This window comes from Zootermopsis nevadensis, unplaced genomic scaffold, assembly GCF_977971745.1.
Source record: "Zootermopsis nevadensis isolate Lab colony 2312 unplaced genomic scaffold, Znev_1.0 Znev_ptg000057l, whole genome shotgun sequence".
Classification (NCBI taxonomy): Eukaryota; Metazoa; Arthropoda; class Insecta; order Blattodea; family Termopsidae; genus Zootermopsis; species Zootermopsis nevadensis.
The window spans coordinates 824,465-844,561 of NW_028259188.1; the positions used below are offsets into that span (position 1 = coordinate 824,465).

Sequence of the window (20,097 nt, forward strand, 5' to 3'; positions counted from 1 at the left end):
TAAAGCTAATTTTGAAGGAAAACGAACGTGGATTGGATTCAGTGGTCTCAGGATAGGGTCCACGGAGGGTCCTCGCGAACAAGGCAGTGAATACTCGAGCGAAACGGTGGGCGAGGAGACCTGGTGACCCGTCATTTCAATAATATTGCCAGCTAAATCCTATCACAGAGCAGTTGTTTTGTGTTCCTGTAATAACAGAATCTTGGAAACATGGCGACTACGCCACCTTCTGAGGTGGGACCTATGTCAGATCCTCTGTTTGTCTACGGAGAATTATTTTAAGAACCATCAACTTATCTACACTAACTCCATGAAACAGATTCCTTCAAACACTGATAGTCGTTGAAGTAGTCAAGAAATTCCCCCAGAAATCTCCACAAATGTCGCAAACAGCATATATTTATTATCCCTCCCAGCTATACACAGTCTCGCAGATGGTCTCCTAAACTTCGCGGCATTTCCAGTTAAAATTCTGTACGCATTTTCAGTGTTTCGTGTCCTGCCAATACCATATTCTTTGATTTGGTCATCCTAACAATATCTGGTGACGTAAACACGTCCTGAATCGCTACATTACGTCATTGCCTCCACCCCCTGTCACTTCAACCCCCTCGTGGGCAAACATCGACCCTCGGCACCCTTTTCCCAAAAACACTCACAATCGTTTTTCGTCCTGGACGCAGAAAGGCCAATGTTCACACCGATGCAAAGAAAAAAACTAAGATCGTAATTTGTACGTTTTACTCATTCGGTTTATAGGCGAGAGACGAGAATATTTGAGAAATTTAGAGCAATTTTCCACCGCAAATAGTTCGTTCTTTCGCGGTAGTAAAATCAGTTCGTGGGAAACACAAAGGGACCTCCAAAGAAGGTCACAATTTAATCGCATGTTCGCTTACAACGCTTTACAAAACTTCCCTGCCATCTTATTATACGCCATTTGTACCCATGATGCAGTTCGACACGGCAGAACGCAGGGCAGCCATCTTAACAAACAGTTCCAAGTCAATTGCAAATGTAACCTAACAGCGCGTGTTCGTAACACCAGAATCACGGCGTCATACATTGTAATCTGACAGTAGTCCATCCCTCCATCGTACAAAATAAAATATTCATCTCTGCTAATTCGTCACTGTTTGAATTTCTACGAGAGAATTTTTATTTCAAAATACGTTTCACAAAAAAAAAGTGATAGTGGAATCACGGTTCCGGAGTATTAGACGTAAATACGTCTATACGGAAAGGAAGTTTATATATTAGCTTTATTCTAAATATTTCCTTTATACATGCTTTACAATTGAGTAAAGTTTGATTAAAACATTGCTTATTTAACTTGAATTAGTTACGCTTAAGATGGGTCTGTGGTAGCTGAATGTAATGTAAGGTTAGGTAAGGTAATGTAATGTTTTATAGGTAACAACAATGCCGAGTAAACACGACTTTCCCTAGGTAACAAGGTTACACTTTTTCGCCGAATGACCCTTCCTTATAGACGTATTTACGTAAAAAAAAATCTACGACTTCGAGGAAAGTGACGTCATAACTGACCGTTACTTTAAAATAAAAATTAGTTCTGGAATTCCGGCAACAACACAAATATGAATTGTGGGTAACATCTAACGCTACCACGAATACACGAAGGCGTATGGGGGGAGTGGACGTGTAGCTCCACGTATTAACACTGAAAAGGTGAATTCTCAGCGTCACGTTCCGTTCAGCCTGGATACTAACCCCGGCCGCGAAGTCAGTAGCGACCCCTACTGACACACGTAAAAGCGTATAATCGGGGAGGAAGAATTCAGGAGATTACAGAACGAGAGACGACAGATTCCGCCTCGGCCTGTGAAACTCGGTGATTAAGCAAACAAGCAGTGTCGCGGTAAAGAAGCCAAATCGCTGGCAAGGAACCCCGTGACCATCGATCTGACTGAGTGGGGGGGGGGGGGGGGGGGGGAGTACAGGCTGGCTGCAGCTGCACCCAGCCCCGCGTACAGGGTCCCTCACAAAAAACGTCACAGTCAGCAGGACCAATCGCAGACTTGACGGGCGCCCTGTGGCAAAGCACCTCAGACAAAGGAGGGAGATAAATACGTACAAAATTTTAGTCGGGAAAACCTAGGGGTGAATGGGATAACGTTACTTAAACGGGTCTTTAGGTGCAGTGGATTCATCTGGCTCAGGAATGGGTCCAGTGGTGGATTGCTGTAAAAATAATAATTAAACTTGGGGTTCGATAGGTAGGGACTTTATTGACCGTCAGGTTATAAAAAAAAATCTGCATATATCTCGACGTTTCAGAGGTGCGTGCTGACTCCCTCCATTATCAGGGCGATTTACGATATCTGACGTCAGGGTGCTGAGGAGAATATCGGAACCGAAGATGGCGGAAAATTACAGTTCAGAAGCAGATACAAAATTCTGGTCGTAAAACCTGAAGGGAAGATTTTACTTGGAACTTCTAGGCGCAGATGTGAGGATGATATGGAGATAGATCTTCAGGGTGTGAGGGTCAGCGGGTTCTTACGGACACGATAAAGAAACGTCTCGTTTTATCAGACAGGGGTTTAGTGACCAGCTGAGCGACTATGAGCGTCATAAGAAGACAGTGTCTGTTTTCCATCTCGAGGCTCACGATCAGAAGGCCGGCGTCCCTCGTCCGTCGCAGCCAAAACCAGGACCCAGTGATCCAGGGTCATAGCCAGCGCTTGCGAAGGTTTCAGGAAATAATCGCTATTTAATCTGATAATTAATTAACCGTTCGAAGCCGAAGCTCGTCTAAATAGCATTTAAGAATCCAGTCCGTACCGCGAAGAAAACACAAAGCCTCACCATTACAAAGATTAACTGGTTAACGCTGTTTAAGGAAATAATAGATTTTTATTCTGATAATTAATTAACCCTTCGAAGCCGAAGCTCGTCTAAATAGCATTTAAGAATTCAGTCCGTACCGCGAAGTAAACACCATGCCTCACCATTACAAATATCAACACAAAGATTCGAAGAACAAAATAATTCTTCCGGTCTGGGGTTCGACACAAAGTGTGTCGAAGATTTTGCGTGGCGTCTGTCCCCAGATCGATCCAAATGACGGTGGGGCGTAGGAAAAAAAAAAGATGAAGAGACGCCAGGCAAACTTTGTTAAGCAGTGCGCATGCGCTGTAGAGTTGCGTGTGTGACACATACGTAAATTGGAGTCGTCCACGTTCAGCGACACGAAAATAATGTGCACGACGAGGAAATGGCTTGTTGTTACGAAGGAACTGCGATTTGCTTCTGTTCTCACAGTAATTCAAAGCCAGGTGCCTCGGTGTCTGATTTGACGTCTTTGACAAAGGAGAATAAGGCGGACGGACAGAACGCCTGTCGTTCTCTGGACACGATCCCGAGCAATATCCATTCAATTCCCTAAGATTCATCTTAATGTTATCCTCCAATTTCTGCCAACATTCGCTAATGGCACTCCTGCTTCATATTTGGTAGGTCCCGGCTTCAACATCGGCCAGGACACACAACGGCTTGCCTACTGAGATTGTCTTGGTCTTTCTCAGTCCCTACCATAACCTCACTCCTCCCAGTTCATTTGTTCATTAATCGATTCATGGGCAGAGAAAACAAACGAAATATTTCAAGTATACTTTCCCGAAGAGGTTTCCGCATCAAAACTGCGTGAGCATTACTTGTCTCTTTCGTCTTACGCAGCCACAGACAGACAACTAAAAAATTAAGCTGACTGGAGGAGGAGGCGCGGGGGGTCGGGGGGGGGGAGCTGCCCCTACCAGCAGCTTCCCTGCTCCACACTTGAACCAAACGTTTATCTAGATGAAAATTCACACTTAGGTAAATTTGTATGAAACTTTGGTGGGGGAGGGTCTGGGGTAAACCGTCGAGGACTCTCGAGTAATCGAACGACAAGTGACGCCCGGTTTCCCCACCACGCCCACAAGAGCCCGCCACTGTGCTATTCCGTACCATCTACGCCTTGGTCTCTCAGCTTTTTAACCAAGTTTCGTGTTAGTTTCTTAAATCCTCATGCGTGTTACATGTCCCGCCCATCAGTAACAAATCCTACAGAGATGCATACGAGGTGCGATCGGAAAGTTTCAAGACTGCGCGTATAAAAACCCGTACACTTATCTCAGGTATTAAATTCATCCATCACCCTCGAAGTAGTTCCCCTGGGAGTGAACACAACGATCCCAGCGCCGCTGCCAAGCCTGGAAGCATCCCTGGAAATCTTTCTTTGTCAGCCTGTCAAGCACCATCTGCGATTCTGCCTGAATCTCTTCTATCGTCACAAATCTCCTTCCCTTTAGCTGAATTTTCATCTTTGGGAAGAGGAAGAAGTCACACGGAGCTTAGAAAGGAAGTTGGGGTCGGTTCTTGCAAGATCTTTGAGCTCCTCACAAACGAGAAGTCAAGTCGATTCTGCTTCTGGTCCTCAGACAGGAGCCTTGGCGTCGCATGTGGAGTTCTTCCTTTAGAATAAATCAGCTGACAGGTCCCATAGCCTATCCCAACAATGTCGCACAAGTCGTTGATGGTACGACGTCGATCTTCGTAACATTTTCGGGCGTTGTGCTCGAAGATGGTCGTCCAGAACGCTCGTCATCATCGACAGAGGTTCGGCCGGCCATTTTTAAAACGTGAATGCCACACAAAAGTTTGCGGACTCCCCAAATGCTTGCTTTAGCATTTCATAGGTTTCCGTAGCCGTTTTGGCGAGTCTTTGGCAAAATTTGATGCACACGCCATTCCGAAATCGCAGGAGGGTCGGTGTAATGCACTACCAAAACGCCCGTAACTAAGAAACAAATGCTAATTCGATGATGCCGGCTGGCACACTGATTCACTATGAATGTAGGCCGCACCCCCTAGCGGCATAAGCTCGTACTACATCCGGTTCGCCCTCTATTGACACAGTCTTGAAACTTTCCGATCGCACCTCGTAGATCCTGGGGAGGGGGGTTAAATGCGACAGACAGACAAACGCGTCTTCGGAAATAAATGTCCATTCCCGCGTAAGTGTAAAAAAATTTGCATCAATTTCACCCTTCGGTCTTCGACGTCAGCACATTTTCGGAAGAAAAAAAAAAAAATCTGCACATGATAAGATGGTTATGAAATGTGACCTCCTTATCTGAAAGGGCAGGCAACGAATTCGCGTTACCCGTCCCATTAAAAAAATACTAGGGCCTCGAATTTGTACGACGTTTTCCATAGAACGAATTTAGAAGCCTAAATAATCGCATGAAACTGAGATAATCACGTGACACGCGCACAAAACAGCCCGAAACTTAATTTCCATGTTTTGTAAGACGTATTTCCAGGGATTCGTAAGGAATCCGCCAGCAGCGAACGCGTACAGCTGAACTAGAACCGAAAAAAGGGAAAGGCACTTTTACTTGGAATACAAGTCGTCGTATTTCCTTGCGAGGGATCCAGGTATAAACACAGCGGCCACTCGTTGTCATGGTGAACGCTAGGGAAACAGATGACGACCGCATTTCATCACCTGCCAACGACATGCTCGCTCGCTCGTTCGGGTAAAATCCAAATACGGAAAGCTTCGAGTTACGGCAGAGATGCTTCGAAAAAATACAAAATGTGGCTGAACCACGAAGAAACTTAAGCGCGGTGTGCAGACGGCTTCGTTGCCACTCGCGAGATACGTCGAGGACGCTCTGCTTACTAACTGTCTCTGTCTTAACAAACGGATTCTTCAGGGCACAGGCCTTGGTTCGAAACCCGCGTGGAACTTAAGGCTTTCACCGGGATGTTCTTTTGTTAAATCTTATGTGGTACCGCCTGATTCGACTTCTAATGGTTAAGTGAAGTGTTTTCTTCGCGGTACGGTCTGGATTCTTACGTATTCTTTAGGTAAGGCCTGGGTTGGAGGCCATCTCGACACAGGTTTTCCTCTGTCTTCAAGCAAATGCTGAGATGGTTCCCAAGTTCCAAGTTGCCACTGCAAGCTTCTCATGCAGCCCTCCCGATTTAAATTAATCAAAATTTACCACCCCTTAACGCCGTCAAAATTTACCCCCCTCCCCTCAGTAGGAACTTCTAAATTATGTATTAAACTTCCAAATTAATAGCCTCAGCTTTCGCTAATACAAAATTTCAAAATTCCGCCTTTTATGCCAATCATCACACTAACGCCTTCACTCTTACTTTATCCTTAACAGAAGGACGAGCGGGCATTGCCTGGGGACCTTCTAGCTATAAGATGCTCTTTCTCCCCCCCCAGATATCGAAGTGTCTCTCACTTCTCCCCCACCAATTTCCTCTCTCTCTCTCTTCGGCTTCGAAGGGTTAACCAGCTGATTTTCGTAATGGTGAGGTGTAGTGTTTTCTTCGCGGTACGGACTGAATTCATAAATAATATTCAGACGATCTTCGGTTTCGAAGGGTTAATAAACTCAGGCAGCAAAGCGGAGACCGAGCTCACGTAACGGGGACAGGACGAGGTTAAGAATCCATGGAGCTTTCCTTCCACGTCCCCACACGCCTTCAGGGCGGGAGGTTTACACAGAGGAATTTCACTGGGTATCGCGGGATGCCCTCAACGAAGGCAAAATCCACCGTGACCTTGTGAGGACATTTCTCAAGGACCCCAGCGTCTTCCAGTTGGTCCCGTGTTAATTCATACGTCTATTTAACGAGATGATTATTCGTGTTACTACTCCGATAACACGTTCCGACAGTCATTCTCACACTCGCTTGCCACGGATTATGGAAATGTTACATAAAACTTTGGGTTTGTTTCGTTTTAATTTTTTTTTTTGTGTTACGCAAAATATATGTATGATGCGTCCTCCAACTGAAATCCAAGAAGTCTGTTACGTTTAATTTCATAGAGGGCGACCGGGCCCCCATTCAAAAGTCTGAGCATTATAAAACCGGTTACTTTTATATTGACGAAACACGTTTACTGGCCTTAACGTTATAAAAATTTCATCTTCTGCGAGCTGACGATGTTAGGGGGCAGAAACCAACTATCTGGTTGCAGAAACGAGAAATGCTTCACAAACGACGTCATTAACATCCATCTTAACATTACATTCACATCTCCAAAAACTGTACGATATTTCCCTAACAAAATTCCTTGTTCATTTCTTGTATCCATCAACATATCACAACTTTCTTGGTGTGTCAAGGTACGCATCGTAAATTCCTAGCAAAATTCGCATTGTTTTCGTGTTTTCTACGCGCCCTGCCCATCCTGTACTCTATTTGATCACCGGACTATTACGGGAAGTTCCCCTTTGTAGAAATCAACTTGTCCCTCCGGGTTTCTGGGCCACGAGGGGCACAGAATTTATCTTCGTAACTCATTAGCGATGTGAAACTCACAGCAGATAAAGAATTTTGGTTCGGAAACGTCAACTTCAATAAACGATCAAGGAATATATGAGAGGATAATATTAATACGGGTTGTGAGATGCTAGAATTGGGTCGTTTCAGGTAATTAGAGGAACGAAGGCCCCCCCCCCCCCCAACGGCACTGTTCTAAGGACGGTTTCCACCAGGAGGAGGACAAATTTCATTGTCGGAAAACGTGAGACTTGCCTGAACAAGTTTTTGATGTAAAGTTTTAACTGCGGTACAAGATTAAACATCTCAGTTTCAGAACCTCGTCCAAAGTCCGTTACCTGCAAGTTTAAATCGTCGAACGAACTGGATGGATGGGACGTTTCAAGCAGCTGTCAAAAGTTTTTTTTTAAAAAAATTTCACACACAAAATGTTTCAAAACTGGGACTCCTATCGTCGCTAATATTTGTCACCGACGTCAATTGTTTTTTTTTTTGGGGGGGGGGGATGGTCGCGACACATTTTACAAATAATTATTACGTCTCTCGCCTGAAGAACGGTTTCTGTGGCCGGGACTCGAACCGAAGGCAGTTGCGATCCGCTACGTTGCAGCTGTAAGATCGCAACGTCACCATAAGCAACCGCGTTTTACATTATTTTCAGAAGCGACACCAGCGCCACGGAGTTGCCTGCCTTCTACCGGAACAAACGAAAAACATGGCAACGTTGTGTTAAGGAAATCTTCCGTCCACATAAAATTAGTACAGGCCTGATCAAAAACAAGAGTGTAATGTACACATCGCCAACACCAAATTAACGACAAGTCTGTCCTTGCACCACGCCACGAAGACGGAGAGGGGAGCGGAGGTATAAATCCATGAATTCTTAACCTCAATTCCGTCTCTGTACATTAACTGAGCTACCCAGCTCAGCCTAAGCACTGGAGACTCGTCCCCATTGCATGCTACACGCAACCCCCATCTCATATAATAACAAATATAACACTTGATTGTTTCGTGTTCTTTTAAACCAGTTAAGTTATGGCATCTGGATCAGCTCAAATCAACTGAATCAACAACTTGACTTAACTGACGTACAAAGCGTCCATCAGTTAAGTAATTACGCATGTCTTACAAAATCAAGTACGTCTGATATGGTCTTAATAAAATATATTCGCGTTAGCAGAACTGTGTCCTCACGAATCATGAAACATTAATCGAAATAAGCTAAAAAAAAACCTAACCTTAATTTTAAAGTTTAAATGCGTCATGTTTGTGTTTTATAATTAAAATATATAATATAATTCAGGTCTATACACAAACTTTATTTACAGATGTTAAAATTTAAAATTTGCGCTATTCATCGTTACTACGATGTTACAATACTGCGCCTTCATTTACTACATGTTTCGATGCGTAGCATCATCTTCAGGTTTTTCCTTTAAAACTACTTTATATTACAATGCAAGTTTTTCAATTTATTCATCTATTTTGTAAATTATTATAGTATTATAGTAATTTTAACATCTGTAAATAAAGTTTGTGTATAGACCTGAATTATATTATATATTTTAACTAACCTTAATTATAAAATGCAAAGACTATAAACTTATATGAAGAATGAGTTCTGAAAAAAAAATTCCTAAAATAAATTACAAAATATGAACTCGCAAGAAGACGACATAACACATTAAAAGAAAGTCTCCAGCAGTAATCGAAACAGGTCAAAGGGGGAGCCTGTAAAATCCACTTTTCGACGCCCCTCCGACACTGAACCAATGACATTAAGATTCAGAAGGAGATGCATTGCAAACATTGCCATGCAGATACTAACAATTCAGGGGCATTCCTCCAAGACATCGGTGTCTGGTATCAACCTATGGGTCCACACGGCATCACAACCCAGAAGAATCTGAACACATTTTTCCTTCCTGTTTTCTGAACTAATGAAGTTACAGAGCAGAATCACCTTCTCGACTTGCGCAAACCTAGAAAGCAAACTGACACCTAGAAATCTTAGGTCCTTCCGCTCAACACCGACCCCGAGAGTGACATTGGCAGACGAGACTTGTTCAAAAGTGTTTGGGCAAAACTCTCGAGGCACGTCGACAAACGAGTGCAGGCATCACACCTCATCTTCCTTGACGCACAATTAAAATTGTAAGAAATCATTTTTCAGAGTGTTAGCCCAACTAACATGGTTAACGTGAACTCTGTTCCTGGTCAAAATATCAGATCACTGTAACCAAAGTTCCTTACACCCATCACACTTCCAAAACAAAGGGCATTTAATCAAAATCATTACAGAATCTTAACTTAGCAACCACAAGGTTCATGTCTTCAGAGAACACTGGCATGTGAACGGTCATGAGGGAAAACAGTCGAACGTTTGTTTTTTTGTGAGAGCAGTAAGATGTTTAAAATGTTTCGGGCAATCCTTTACAACATACAATGCATCTTCTATACAAGACACACAGAAAACAATGAAAAATTTATATATCTCTTTTCTTAAATCACTAAACGTTCTCAATATGAAAATATATTAGAGTAAAATTCCCTAGACTATGAAAATAACTTAACCATAAACAAATGTAAATTCTAAATGTGTACATGTTCCATTTTAATGTTTTTATGGGACTAAAATGTCTCCTCAGAATGATTAAATGGATGCTTACGTAAAGTAAAATACTTTTGTCCCACTGTACGCCATGTAGGCACTTGTGGGGAGAGGGAGTATAGCTCCTATTCATTCTTGACCTCAGCACTAGATGGGGTGAGTGGTCAGCATCACCATTGGACAGGAGGCTGGGTGGGCCCCAGAGGCAGTCTGGACGCTGAGACCAGAGGAAAAATCCTCGGGCAAGACCCAGAACCTGTCTAAATGCAGAGGTTAGAAGAAAAATCCTTTCCCTCTTTCAAGGATTTAAATCTGGTATTCCCATCTGTAGTCAGACCCTACATTAACGAAGCTACCACGAGCTCACTTTCAGCAGCCTCTGAGATGTTGGTAAACCTGTACCAGACTACACAGCGCAACAACCCAGAAGACAGAAATCTTCATACTCATCGTCCTGATGATGGAGGCAGTATGACCTCCGAAACGTTGGTAAACATCGACCAGACTACACAGCGTGACAACCCAGAAGACAGAAATCTTCATACTCATCGCCCTGATGATGGAGGCAGTATGACCTCCGAAACGTTGGTTAACATCGACCAGACTACACAGTGCAACAACCCAGAAGACAGAAATCTTCAGACTCATCGCCCTGATGATGGAGGCAGTATGACCTCCGAAACGTTGGTTAACATCGACCAGACTACACAGCACAACAACCCAGAAGACAGAAATCTTCAGACTCATCGCCCTGATGATGGAGGCAGTATGACCTCCGAAACGTTGGTTAACATCGACCAGACTACACAGCACAACAACCCAGAAGACAGAAATCTTCAGACTCATCGCCCTGATGACGGAGGCAGTATGACCTCCGAAGCGTTGGTTAACATCGACCAGACTACACAGCGCAACAACCCAGAAGACAGAAATATTCATACTCTGATGACGGAGGCAGTATGACCTCCGAAACGTTGGTTAACATCGACCAGACTACACAGCGCAACAACCCAGAAGACAGAAATCTTCAGACTCATCGCCCTGATGATGGAGGCAGTATGACCTCCGAAACGTTGGTAAACATCGACCAGACTACACAGCGCAACAACCCAGAAGACAGAAATCTTCAGACTCATCGCCCTGATGACGGAGGCAGTATGACCTCCGAAGCGTTGGTTAACATCGACCAGACTACACAGCGCAACAACCCAGAAGACAGAAATCTTCAGACTCATCGCCCTGTTGACGGAGGCAGTATGACCTCCGAAACGTTGGTTAACATCGACCAGACTACACAGCGCAACAACCCAGAAGACAGAAATCTTCAGACTCATAGCCCTGATGACGGAGGCAGTATGACCTCTGAAACGTTGGTTAACATCTACCAAACTACACAGCGCAACAACCCAGAAGACAGAAATCTTCATACTCTGATGACGGAGGCAGTATGACCTCTGAAACGTTGGTTAACGTCGACCAGACTACACAGCGCAACAACCCAGAAGACAGAAATATTCATACTCTGATGACGGAGGCAGTATGACCTCTGAAGCGTTGGTAAACATCGACCAGACTACACAGCGCAACAACCCAGAATACAGAAATCTTCATACTCTGATGACGGAGGCAGTATGACCTCTGAAACGTTGGTTAACATCGACCAGACTACACAGCGCAACAACCCAGAAGACAGAAATCTTCATACTCTGATGACGGAGGCAGTATGACCTCTGAAACGTTGGTAAACATCGACCAGACTACACAGCACAACAACCCAGAAGACAGAAATCTTCATACTCTGATGACGGAGGCAGTATGACCTCTGAAGCGTTGGTAAACATCGACCAGACTACACAGCGCAACAACCCAGAATACAGAAATCTTCATACTCTGATGACGGAGGCAGTATGACCTCTGAAACGTTGGTTAACATCGACCAGACTACACAGCGCAACAACCTAGAAGACAGAAATCTTCATACTCTGATGACGGAGGCAGTATGACCTCTGAAACGTTGGTAAACATCGACCAGACTACACAGCACAACAACCCAGAAGACAGAAATCTTCATACTCTGATGACGGAGGCAGTATGACCTCTGAAGCGTTGGTAAACATCGACCAGACTACACAGCGCAACAACCCAGAATACAGAAATCTTCATACTCTGATGACGGAGGCAGTATGACCTCTGAAACGTTGGTTAACATCGACCAGACTACACAGCGCAACAACCCAGAAGACAGAAATCTTCATACTCTGATGACGGAGGCAGTATGACCTCTGAAACGTTGGTTAACATCGACCAGACTACACAGCGCAACAACCCAGAAGACAGAAATCTTCATACTCTGATGACGGAGGCAGTATGACCTCTGATACGTTGGTTAACATCGACCAGACTACACAGCGCAACAACCCAGAAGACAGCTAAGAACCTACCGCTTATGACAAGGCAGAAACATAACTGGCATCCCAAAGCCTCTTCCCGAATCTCCTCCTGCTCCGTCGTTGTAATTCAAACTCCATAACCATCCCAACATCCACCGCATGACACTCTGCTAATATCAATACCTAAAAAAACAGCATGGTTAAATGAACTATTAATCATTAATCACATCACTGACCTTCCCTTCAAGGCAGCCATTTCCCTGCAAGGGGAACTTCCCCTCAGTTTAGAAATCACTATCTTGAAGGGTTGCCAACCTTGCGTATCAGGTGGAAGCCTACTAGCCGGCTGCAGCCAAGAACAATGCGCGAAGACTGACGGAAAGTTCTGGATATCTCACGTACCAACTTGATTACAAGCAGAACAATTAGTTTATAAATGTAAAAACATTTGTTGCTTCTGGCGTGTTAAAAATGTCAGAAATTACATGTAACACAAGTTAAAAATTCTAAGCATGTGATGCAGAACCGTCAGCGCATTGGAATTGTAAATTTCAAACTGGGTTTTCAACGAGACTGAATGCTAGCTTGTTCAAATCGCTACTTAAAAATTCAATGACAGGAACAAAGAACTATTTTGTCAGTAAAACACTTTTGAACAAAAATAATAAATTCTTCTTACGCTACCAGTCAAGTTTTGAGAACCATAAAACAGTAACTTTTATGATGAAAATGAAAACAGTGAGGAATTCATCAAAGGAAACATTACAACTGGACCGAACCGGCTCAGGACATGTCCAAGTGGTTTGTTTTTCTGTTATAATGGCCTTCAAATTAATTTCCACCTAATTTGTTTAGTTTCTTAAGCAGAAACTGATAATTTGATATTAAGGCAACTTGCGCCAATAATTGTGATTATTATTAGCAAACTGAGCGCAAATGGTTGCATGATTAATGAAGCAACAGCGGATTAGGTTCGCATGTGGAGAATGGCGCTACACAGCTACTGGAAGTGAATCATTGACACGTCTGGAACGTACAGAAAAATCCACTGAAACGAAGACAATGTTCTTCTCTGACGTCACAGACTGCAAGAATCTCATGACCACCGCAGCCTGCACTAACAATAAAATAGGATGCCAGGGGTTGTCGAGGCTTCGTCTCAGCGCTACGCAAAGGCGAGTTAGTCAGATGACCAGTCACTCGGATTAGAAGCCAGATATTTGATATCTGTGAAACAGAATTCCACCACCGGCTAGTTCAAACTGATTTACATTATCAATAAATACTTCCCTGGGATCTACTTTAATATTATCCTCCCAACAGATAGATACCCTACCAAAATTTAGCATCTGAGTGCAGAATAAACTGATTTATAATATGAGTTAGTATTCAACAGTATCAAAGGAAAATAAATTAAATGTGAAGTTCTTCGATCCCGACACGCTTCGCCACTCTCAGACCCAAGTTATTTCCCCTTGCGCTTTGTTTCAGACCACTTCAAACAGTAATTATGGACAGCCATAACAGTGGTTGCATTTCTAGGAACTTATTTAGGGGTGAGTTTCAAGATTCAGGTTTCTACGACAGCCTCACAAATCAGCAATTCTACTGTTGTGCTTAATTGTCATGAAGATGTATGGGAGAGAGAAGTTAAAGCTCCACGCATTCTCAAGATGGATGAGATAGATCAGCATCACATTCTTGCCCACTTTCCTTCTGTTAGAAATTGAGAATACCCATCAAATAGGAGGCTCGATTGTCCGAAAAGCCGTCCACGACGCAACTGAAAACAGGAAAAATTGCTCCCCCCTGCCAGGAATCAAACTGCAGCCGTCTAGTTCATAACGACTGTGCTACCCAATCACAACTCTACTACTCACACGATGCCGTTAATTCAATCTCAATAACTTTCTTTTACAAAAACATTTTAAAATAAAAATTCTCCGTCATCACAGACATTTCAAGTAGGGGCAATAATATGCCCCCCACTTAAATGTAGCTAAGATGGTAAAGGCATGTACCTCTGGTCTGAATACAGACTGACACATAACTGGTACTCCCATGAGAAATTTGCCAGAATCGTGCAGCGTCCCACTGTCACGACAGGTATCAAAACTTGCGCCACCTCACAAGGGCCTATCCTGAGCTGCTGTTAATCACGCAACCGCTCATCTCATTCTCCTTAAATGCTTCTTCTGTGAAGTTTCACAAATAAAATTCAAAACCGGATCACCCCCCCCCCCCTTTGCCGTTCTGCATCTGTAAGTTCAAGCGACTTTTCAGAAACCCCCGCCTATACACCAGTGCCAGTTTTTGACCGCATTAATTGCGGTCCATACGCAATTTAAAAGCACAGATCACAATTAAACATTCTGATTGTAACTGTGCCGAAAGGATACTTGAATACTCCAGATCAGTTACTTTAAAAATTTTCTTAATGTTTCATGATCTGTGTCAATTTTTTTCACTTCAGAAGATGGGGGAAGTTAGGATCCACCAACTGAAAGTTGTAGTTACAAACAAGTCCTTGCCTCTCAAACAATTACTGAACATGAAGATTTCTGTCTTCTGGGTTGTTGCGCCGTCTAGTCTGCTCGACGTTAACCAACGTTTCGGAGGTCATACTGCCTCCGTCACACTCGCATCTGCGAAAACCTCAAATCTTACAATTACTGAACAAACTGGAGAATTCAAAAACAGTCCAGCGTCTCTTGTCATTCAGTTTCCACTGTTGACGTCTAACACCGAGATCAGATCTCAGGTTTGAGCCACGCGACGCAAACATTTTGACAAACACTGCAACGAACTTCACCGTGAAGATGGGAACCCCAAAGTTTGCCAAAATCTCTGGAAGGTTATTAACAGATGAAGCCGGAGTTCAGCATCTTGTTGTGCCCCGTCCCATCTACATCTGAAGCTACGTCACGCCCCCCGACTCAGTCCTAGATTGAAGCAGCGATTCTGCATTTGTCCATTAACGTATCTCACTCAGACAATTATTTTAGTTTATTTCAAAACTAATTCTTCTTTCATGCTGAGTTTAAACGTAAATTATGGCAGGAATTTGTCATGGCACTGACAGAAAAATTGATCAAGATTGAAGTCTCATGCGGAGGAATTTCAACTTTGAACTCAGGAACCCTCAAGCTCACTGTTTTGAGTAGGTGTTACACAGTTTTCCTCAGTACAACCAGAAAGCAACCTTACTATCCCCCCTCTGTCCCCAAAAAATGTCAACTACCAACGTCGTACAACCGAGACAAACGTTAACATCAGAAACAACCCCGCGGATGTAAACGGATTCCACGCTCCTTCGATCCACATGAATCACACTTAACGAAGTGAAACGTAAGATATTAAGATTCAAGCATCCACAAAATCAATAATCGTACAGAAAGTATTGATTACATGAAGTTTAAGGCATTTACGCATCGGCACAAGTGTCACGCAATAGGAATTTCACATGTCAGTACATAACAAGAGACTCGCTGCCACCAAATGACGTAATTATGAGCGGAGTCAGCCTTCCGACAGCCGCAGGACTGGGACGGACGCAATGTCACAAAGTTGCAAGAACGAACGCCCTAAAATAGTGGGTTCCGAGACCGATCAAGACGACAGTAACGCGGCTTTGGCGGGGAACAGCGCGGGGCATCTGCCATTTATTTTGAAGATGGCCCATCCTGATACTTTCAAGCGGGCCCGGAAACATCCAGGCACAGTCACAGTTCCCAAAAAATTGTCTCATGCCACATTTTTTCTTTGTACCAAAAAAGGAAAGAACTCAGAAGCCGTCAAATTTCTCTGCCCATCGGAATGGTTGCTCGAACTTCAAAAATATCTAGCAATGAATGAATGAGGACTGAAGGGAGCGGAGAAATGAATCCACGTGCTTCAGGAGCCAAAACAAGACCGTGGACATTTTGAGATATTTTGGCACGTGGACTCAGCGGAAGCAGGAGTTGGGGCAAAATCGGGGCTGGCAAAGCTCAAAAAAAATCTAGACAATAGCCGCTACAGCAGCGACATTCTGCGGTTCCTACCTTCTTCTCCGTGAGCTTCTCGCAGCGCCGCATCTTGCAGATCTGGTGACTCTTGTCGTTCCTGCAAGGGGCGCAGTCCCCGCAGTTGTCCTTGCGCTGACAGCCCGTGCATTCGCCGCACCTCTTGCGCTTTTTCTTGACGGGCTTCTCGCCCTCGCTGTCCGACACGGAGGGGGTGTTGGAACTGGGCTGGAGGGGCGACTTGAAGCCGGCGGTGCTAGACACCGCTGCCACCTGACCTGAGCTTTCTACACTGCTGCTCCCCGCACCGTCGCTCTCGGTCGAGCTCTCCAAAGACGACGCTCTCACTTTCCGGCGTTCTTTCTTCCTCGAGTCCGTGCCCCGCGGAGGGCTGTCACTGAACTTCAGTCCGTCAGCTCCCATCTTGTTGATGTCCAGAACACCCATCGGGTTCTGAAAGTTGCTGTGGTGCAGCTGTGTCAGCTGCTGCGGAGGCATCTTGTAATCTGATGTCACCAAGGTCACCGGCTCCGTCTTGACCACCGTCAGGACCGTTGGCGCATTCTGGGGCACGAGGGTGTTGCCCTGCTGGAGCAGGGTGGTGGAGTTTGGTGGAGCGAGGGTGATCTGGTGAGGATGGTGGTGAAACTGAGCGTTGCTTAGGGTCGTGACGGTCTGCTGATTGTTCAAGGTGTGTGCCGCTGCAAACGGCTGCGAGTGAGCAAAGAGCTGGATGTGCCGCTCTTCCAGGAACTGCTGCTGGATCGCAGGAATCTCTCTGGCTTGAACAGGAGCAGGAACCAGAGGGTAACCTGGGCGGGGATTCACGGCAGACAACGTGTGGAAACTCGGGAGGCCGGAAGACGACGAGGAAGGCGAAGGCGAGGCGGCTGTCAGGGTAGTGAGGACTTCCCCGTTGTTGCCCGTGACTGTCTGCTCTTGTGGGAAAGCGTTGAACTGCGACTGGAAAGACGGAAGCTTGTTCGCCGCAGCAGATCCGGAGAAGGAATCGGTGAAAGCAGGGATGGCAGCGGGTCCTGCCGGGGCAATTGACTTGAGTAGTGTATCATGATGAAAACCATCTGGGCCTTTGCTCTCCCAGGGGCGGTACTGGGGCTGCGGCACCAGCATGGGCAACCCGTCTCCACGGTCCAACAATCTTCCAGTGAGGCCTTCATAATAGTCCCAGGAGGAGATGTCCAGCAGCCGGCCAGTTAAACCCTCTCCAAAGGCATCTCCAGAAAGTCTGGACCCCAATCCTTCAGCCACATCCGCCGCAGAGAAGGAGCTGAAGGGCGGAAGACCCGAAGATGAGGACGACTTGGATGCCCCATTGACGTCGCCTCCAGAGAAGTCATCCTTATAGCCGCCCGTGTCCTGGACCGTGGAAGATGGAGTCGGAGGCTGCGACGGGGGTTGCTGCTGATAGCCACCGCCCCCACCACCTCCCGTCCCCGGATAGGCAGAGCCCAGGGAATCTGGACCCTGGCTCCCGCCTTCACTCATCTCCAGTTCATGACTCGAGGCTCCCGACACATCGCCCCCCCATGTCCACACCGGTCGAACAAGCCACTGTCCTCTTCTGAATTCTTCTCACACTTCATGCAATATCTGAGGAAGAAGGGCACATGTCACTCACATATTTGCACCAACATCACATAACACACTGTCAATAAATAATTCATCAATAGTTGTTGACGGAACAAACACTACAGATAATTTAATTTGTAAAAACTTTGCAATTTTTAAAGAAAATAAGCTTTTATTTTGTTAATGTTCCATTTATATTTATTTATTTATTATATGGGAGTCATTATTGACCTTGGCTCTAGATGGATGTAAGCTGTCTACTTCAAGCTCCGGCCGTCTTAATCTGTCCCCACTGGACTAGATCAGGGCCAATCTGGACGATGAATAGAAAATTTCCTGCCTCTGTAGGGAATCGAACACTAGTCGTCCAGACTTTATAGCCTAGTCACTATCACGACTCTAATTTTTAACGAATTTTGAGACAAGGAACAGATTAGAAACACCAGACGAAACATAAGAAATGTGTATTTATTGTAGAATTCTTCTTTTAAAAAATCAGAAATCAAATTTGGAGCACTGAATTACGATGGCTGATTTAAAATTTGGAACTCAAAATTGTAATATGCCAATTGGCGCAATGATATCTTAAAGCCGACTTTCATCAACACAATTTTCTTGTAACATGATATATTGTGGAGCCGTGTGCACATTTTAAAACCATTCTGAACGCTTTTTCAGAAAATTCTGAAGACACTGACTTTAATACTGCGATAGTGAAATCGAAAGTTCCAGGTTCAAACAGCCGCCTACGGTGAGGGGATTCGTTTTCACTGACCTTACCTACTGACGATGCGCTCTCTCGCCGACTACGTTATATCAGTTCCCCGTTTGACAGAGCTAAAGCGAAAACACAAGGAAACATTTACGACAAAACTTCTTGCAAATACATCACTATTTATCCCGTTACTTTTTTTTATATTTGAAGTATTTCGTAGTACTACGAGTACGCGCAGTCAGGAGACTAGAACAAAAAAATGTACTTCCATTCACAACACGTTCGCTGCCATCGTAAAATCGACCTAGCGACTGAGCTGTGTGAGTCAGCGTGGTTGTGCTTTCCCGTCTTGCTCCGCTGGAAAACACGATCCGTGACAGCCTGATGTGTCACTTACAAAATAACACATAATTTCACAATTACGAACCATTATACAACACTGACACGGAAAGTCGCAACAACCAGCACGGCAGTACGACACAATACCGTGAACGAACTACATTTTTAAACGCCAATATACAAAAACCCATGGCTGGCAATGTGCAATATGCGTTTCTTGTTTCTTAATCTTTTTATAAATGAAACTTACCTCGCTGCACTTCAATATTGATTCTTACTAATACTCTCTTTCATCCTGATTTCCATAAAACAATACACATCGCCTTATAGTATGTAAAAATGTACCTTTTCGCCAGAGCGAGAACGCCTGCCCTCAACACGTCTCCTTTGTTGTTCACACTAACGGCTTGCCTGTCGTTTGTTTGCGAATAGTGTTCGGCGAGTTTAAACGTTTCCCCGACAGAGAGCAGGCGCGTACGGAAAGTAATGCGACGGAAGGGAGTGGTGTTTCCCGATGCTGCCGATAGGGCACTGTCTTGGGCAAGGCCATGTGTTCATCGGCTCCAATAATAATGGATCTTTCTCAGCTGCCCGCAGTTGTAAGATTGCAGGAACTTTATTAGTGTCTGATGTTTCCGTTTTTTTTTTGAGTCATTCCCAACTACGATCCAACAACATTTATTTAAATGGAACCAGCATAAAACCTCCGTAAAATATCTGAAATATGTTAGAAACTATTTTACGCATTTGAACAACGTAAGTCAGTGAACTGCCAAATATTTTTTATTCCCACCGATTGAAACTTAATGTAATACGCAAGAAGCTGAAATTAAAATTATAAGAAGACCTGAAAATGATTAAGTACGATTGTACACAGCTTACAGGCCACAATGACCTACCCATAGGATTTATTTGCGCGTTAGTAATTCTTATGTAGTTTCACATTATTGACAATTGAAATCGATTATTGTTCAACAATCGATGTACCCTCTAACGACCATCTGTGTGTTTCAATACGCAGTTTGAAAATAAAGTATTCTACAAACAACTGTGCATTCTTCAGCTGTTTCTTTGTGAGAAAGTCGTTTATAAAGCATTTGTTTTACGCTACATTGTTTGACTGTTTAAGAT

General features: G+C 44.3%; 1 protein-coding gene across 6 annotated transcripts in view; it reads right to left on the reverse strand.

The window, feature by feature from the left end:
- The window catches only part of LOC110838460 (Ten-Eleven Translocation (TET) family protein), a 123,823-nt gene extending 104,431 nt beyond the window's left edge, over positions 1-19,392 (reverse strand). For 5 of the 6 annotated variants that reach the window (XM_087361385.1, XM_087361384.1, XM_087361388.1 and 2 more), the window contains exons 1-2: positions 19,312-19,392; positions 16,362-17,933 (exon numbers count right to left, since the gene is read on the reverse strand). In XM_087361385.1, coding sequence (XP_087217511.1) covers positions 16,362-17,828 — 1,467 coding nt within the window. In that variant the 5' untranslated portion in view covers positions 17,829-17,933; positions 19,312-19,392. The other variant, XM_087361383.1, reaches the window with a different exon arrangement.
- Between the last annotated feature and the right edge of the window lie 705 nt (positions 19,393-20,097).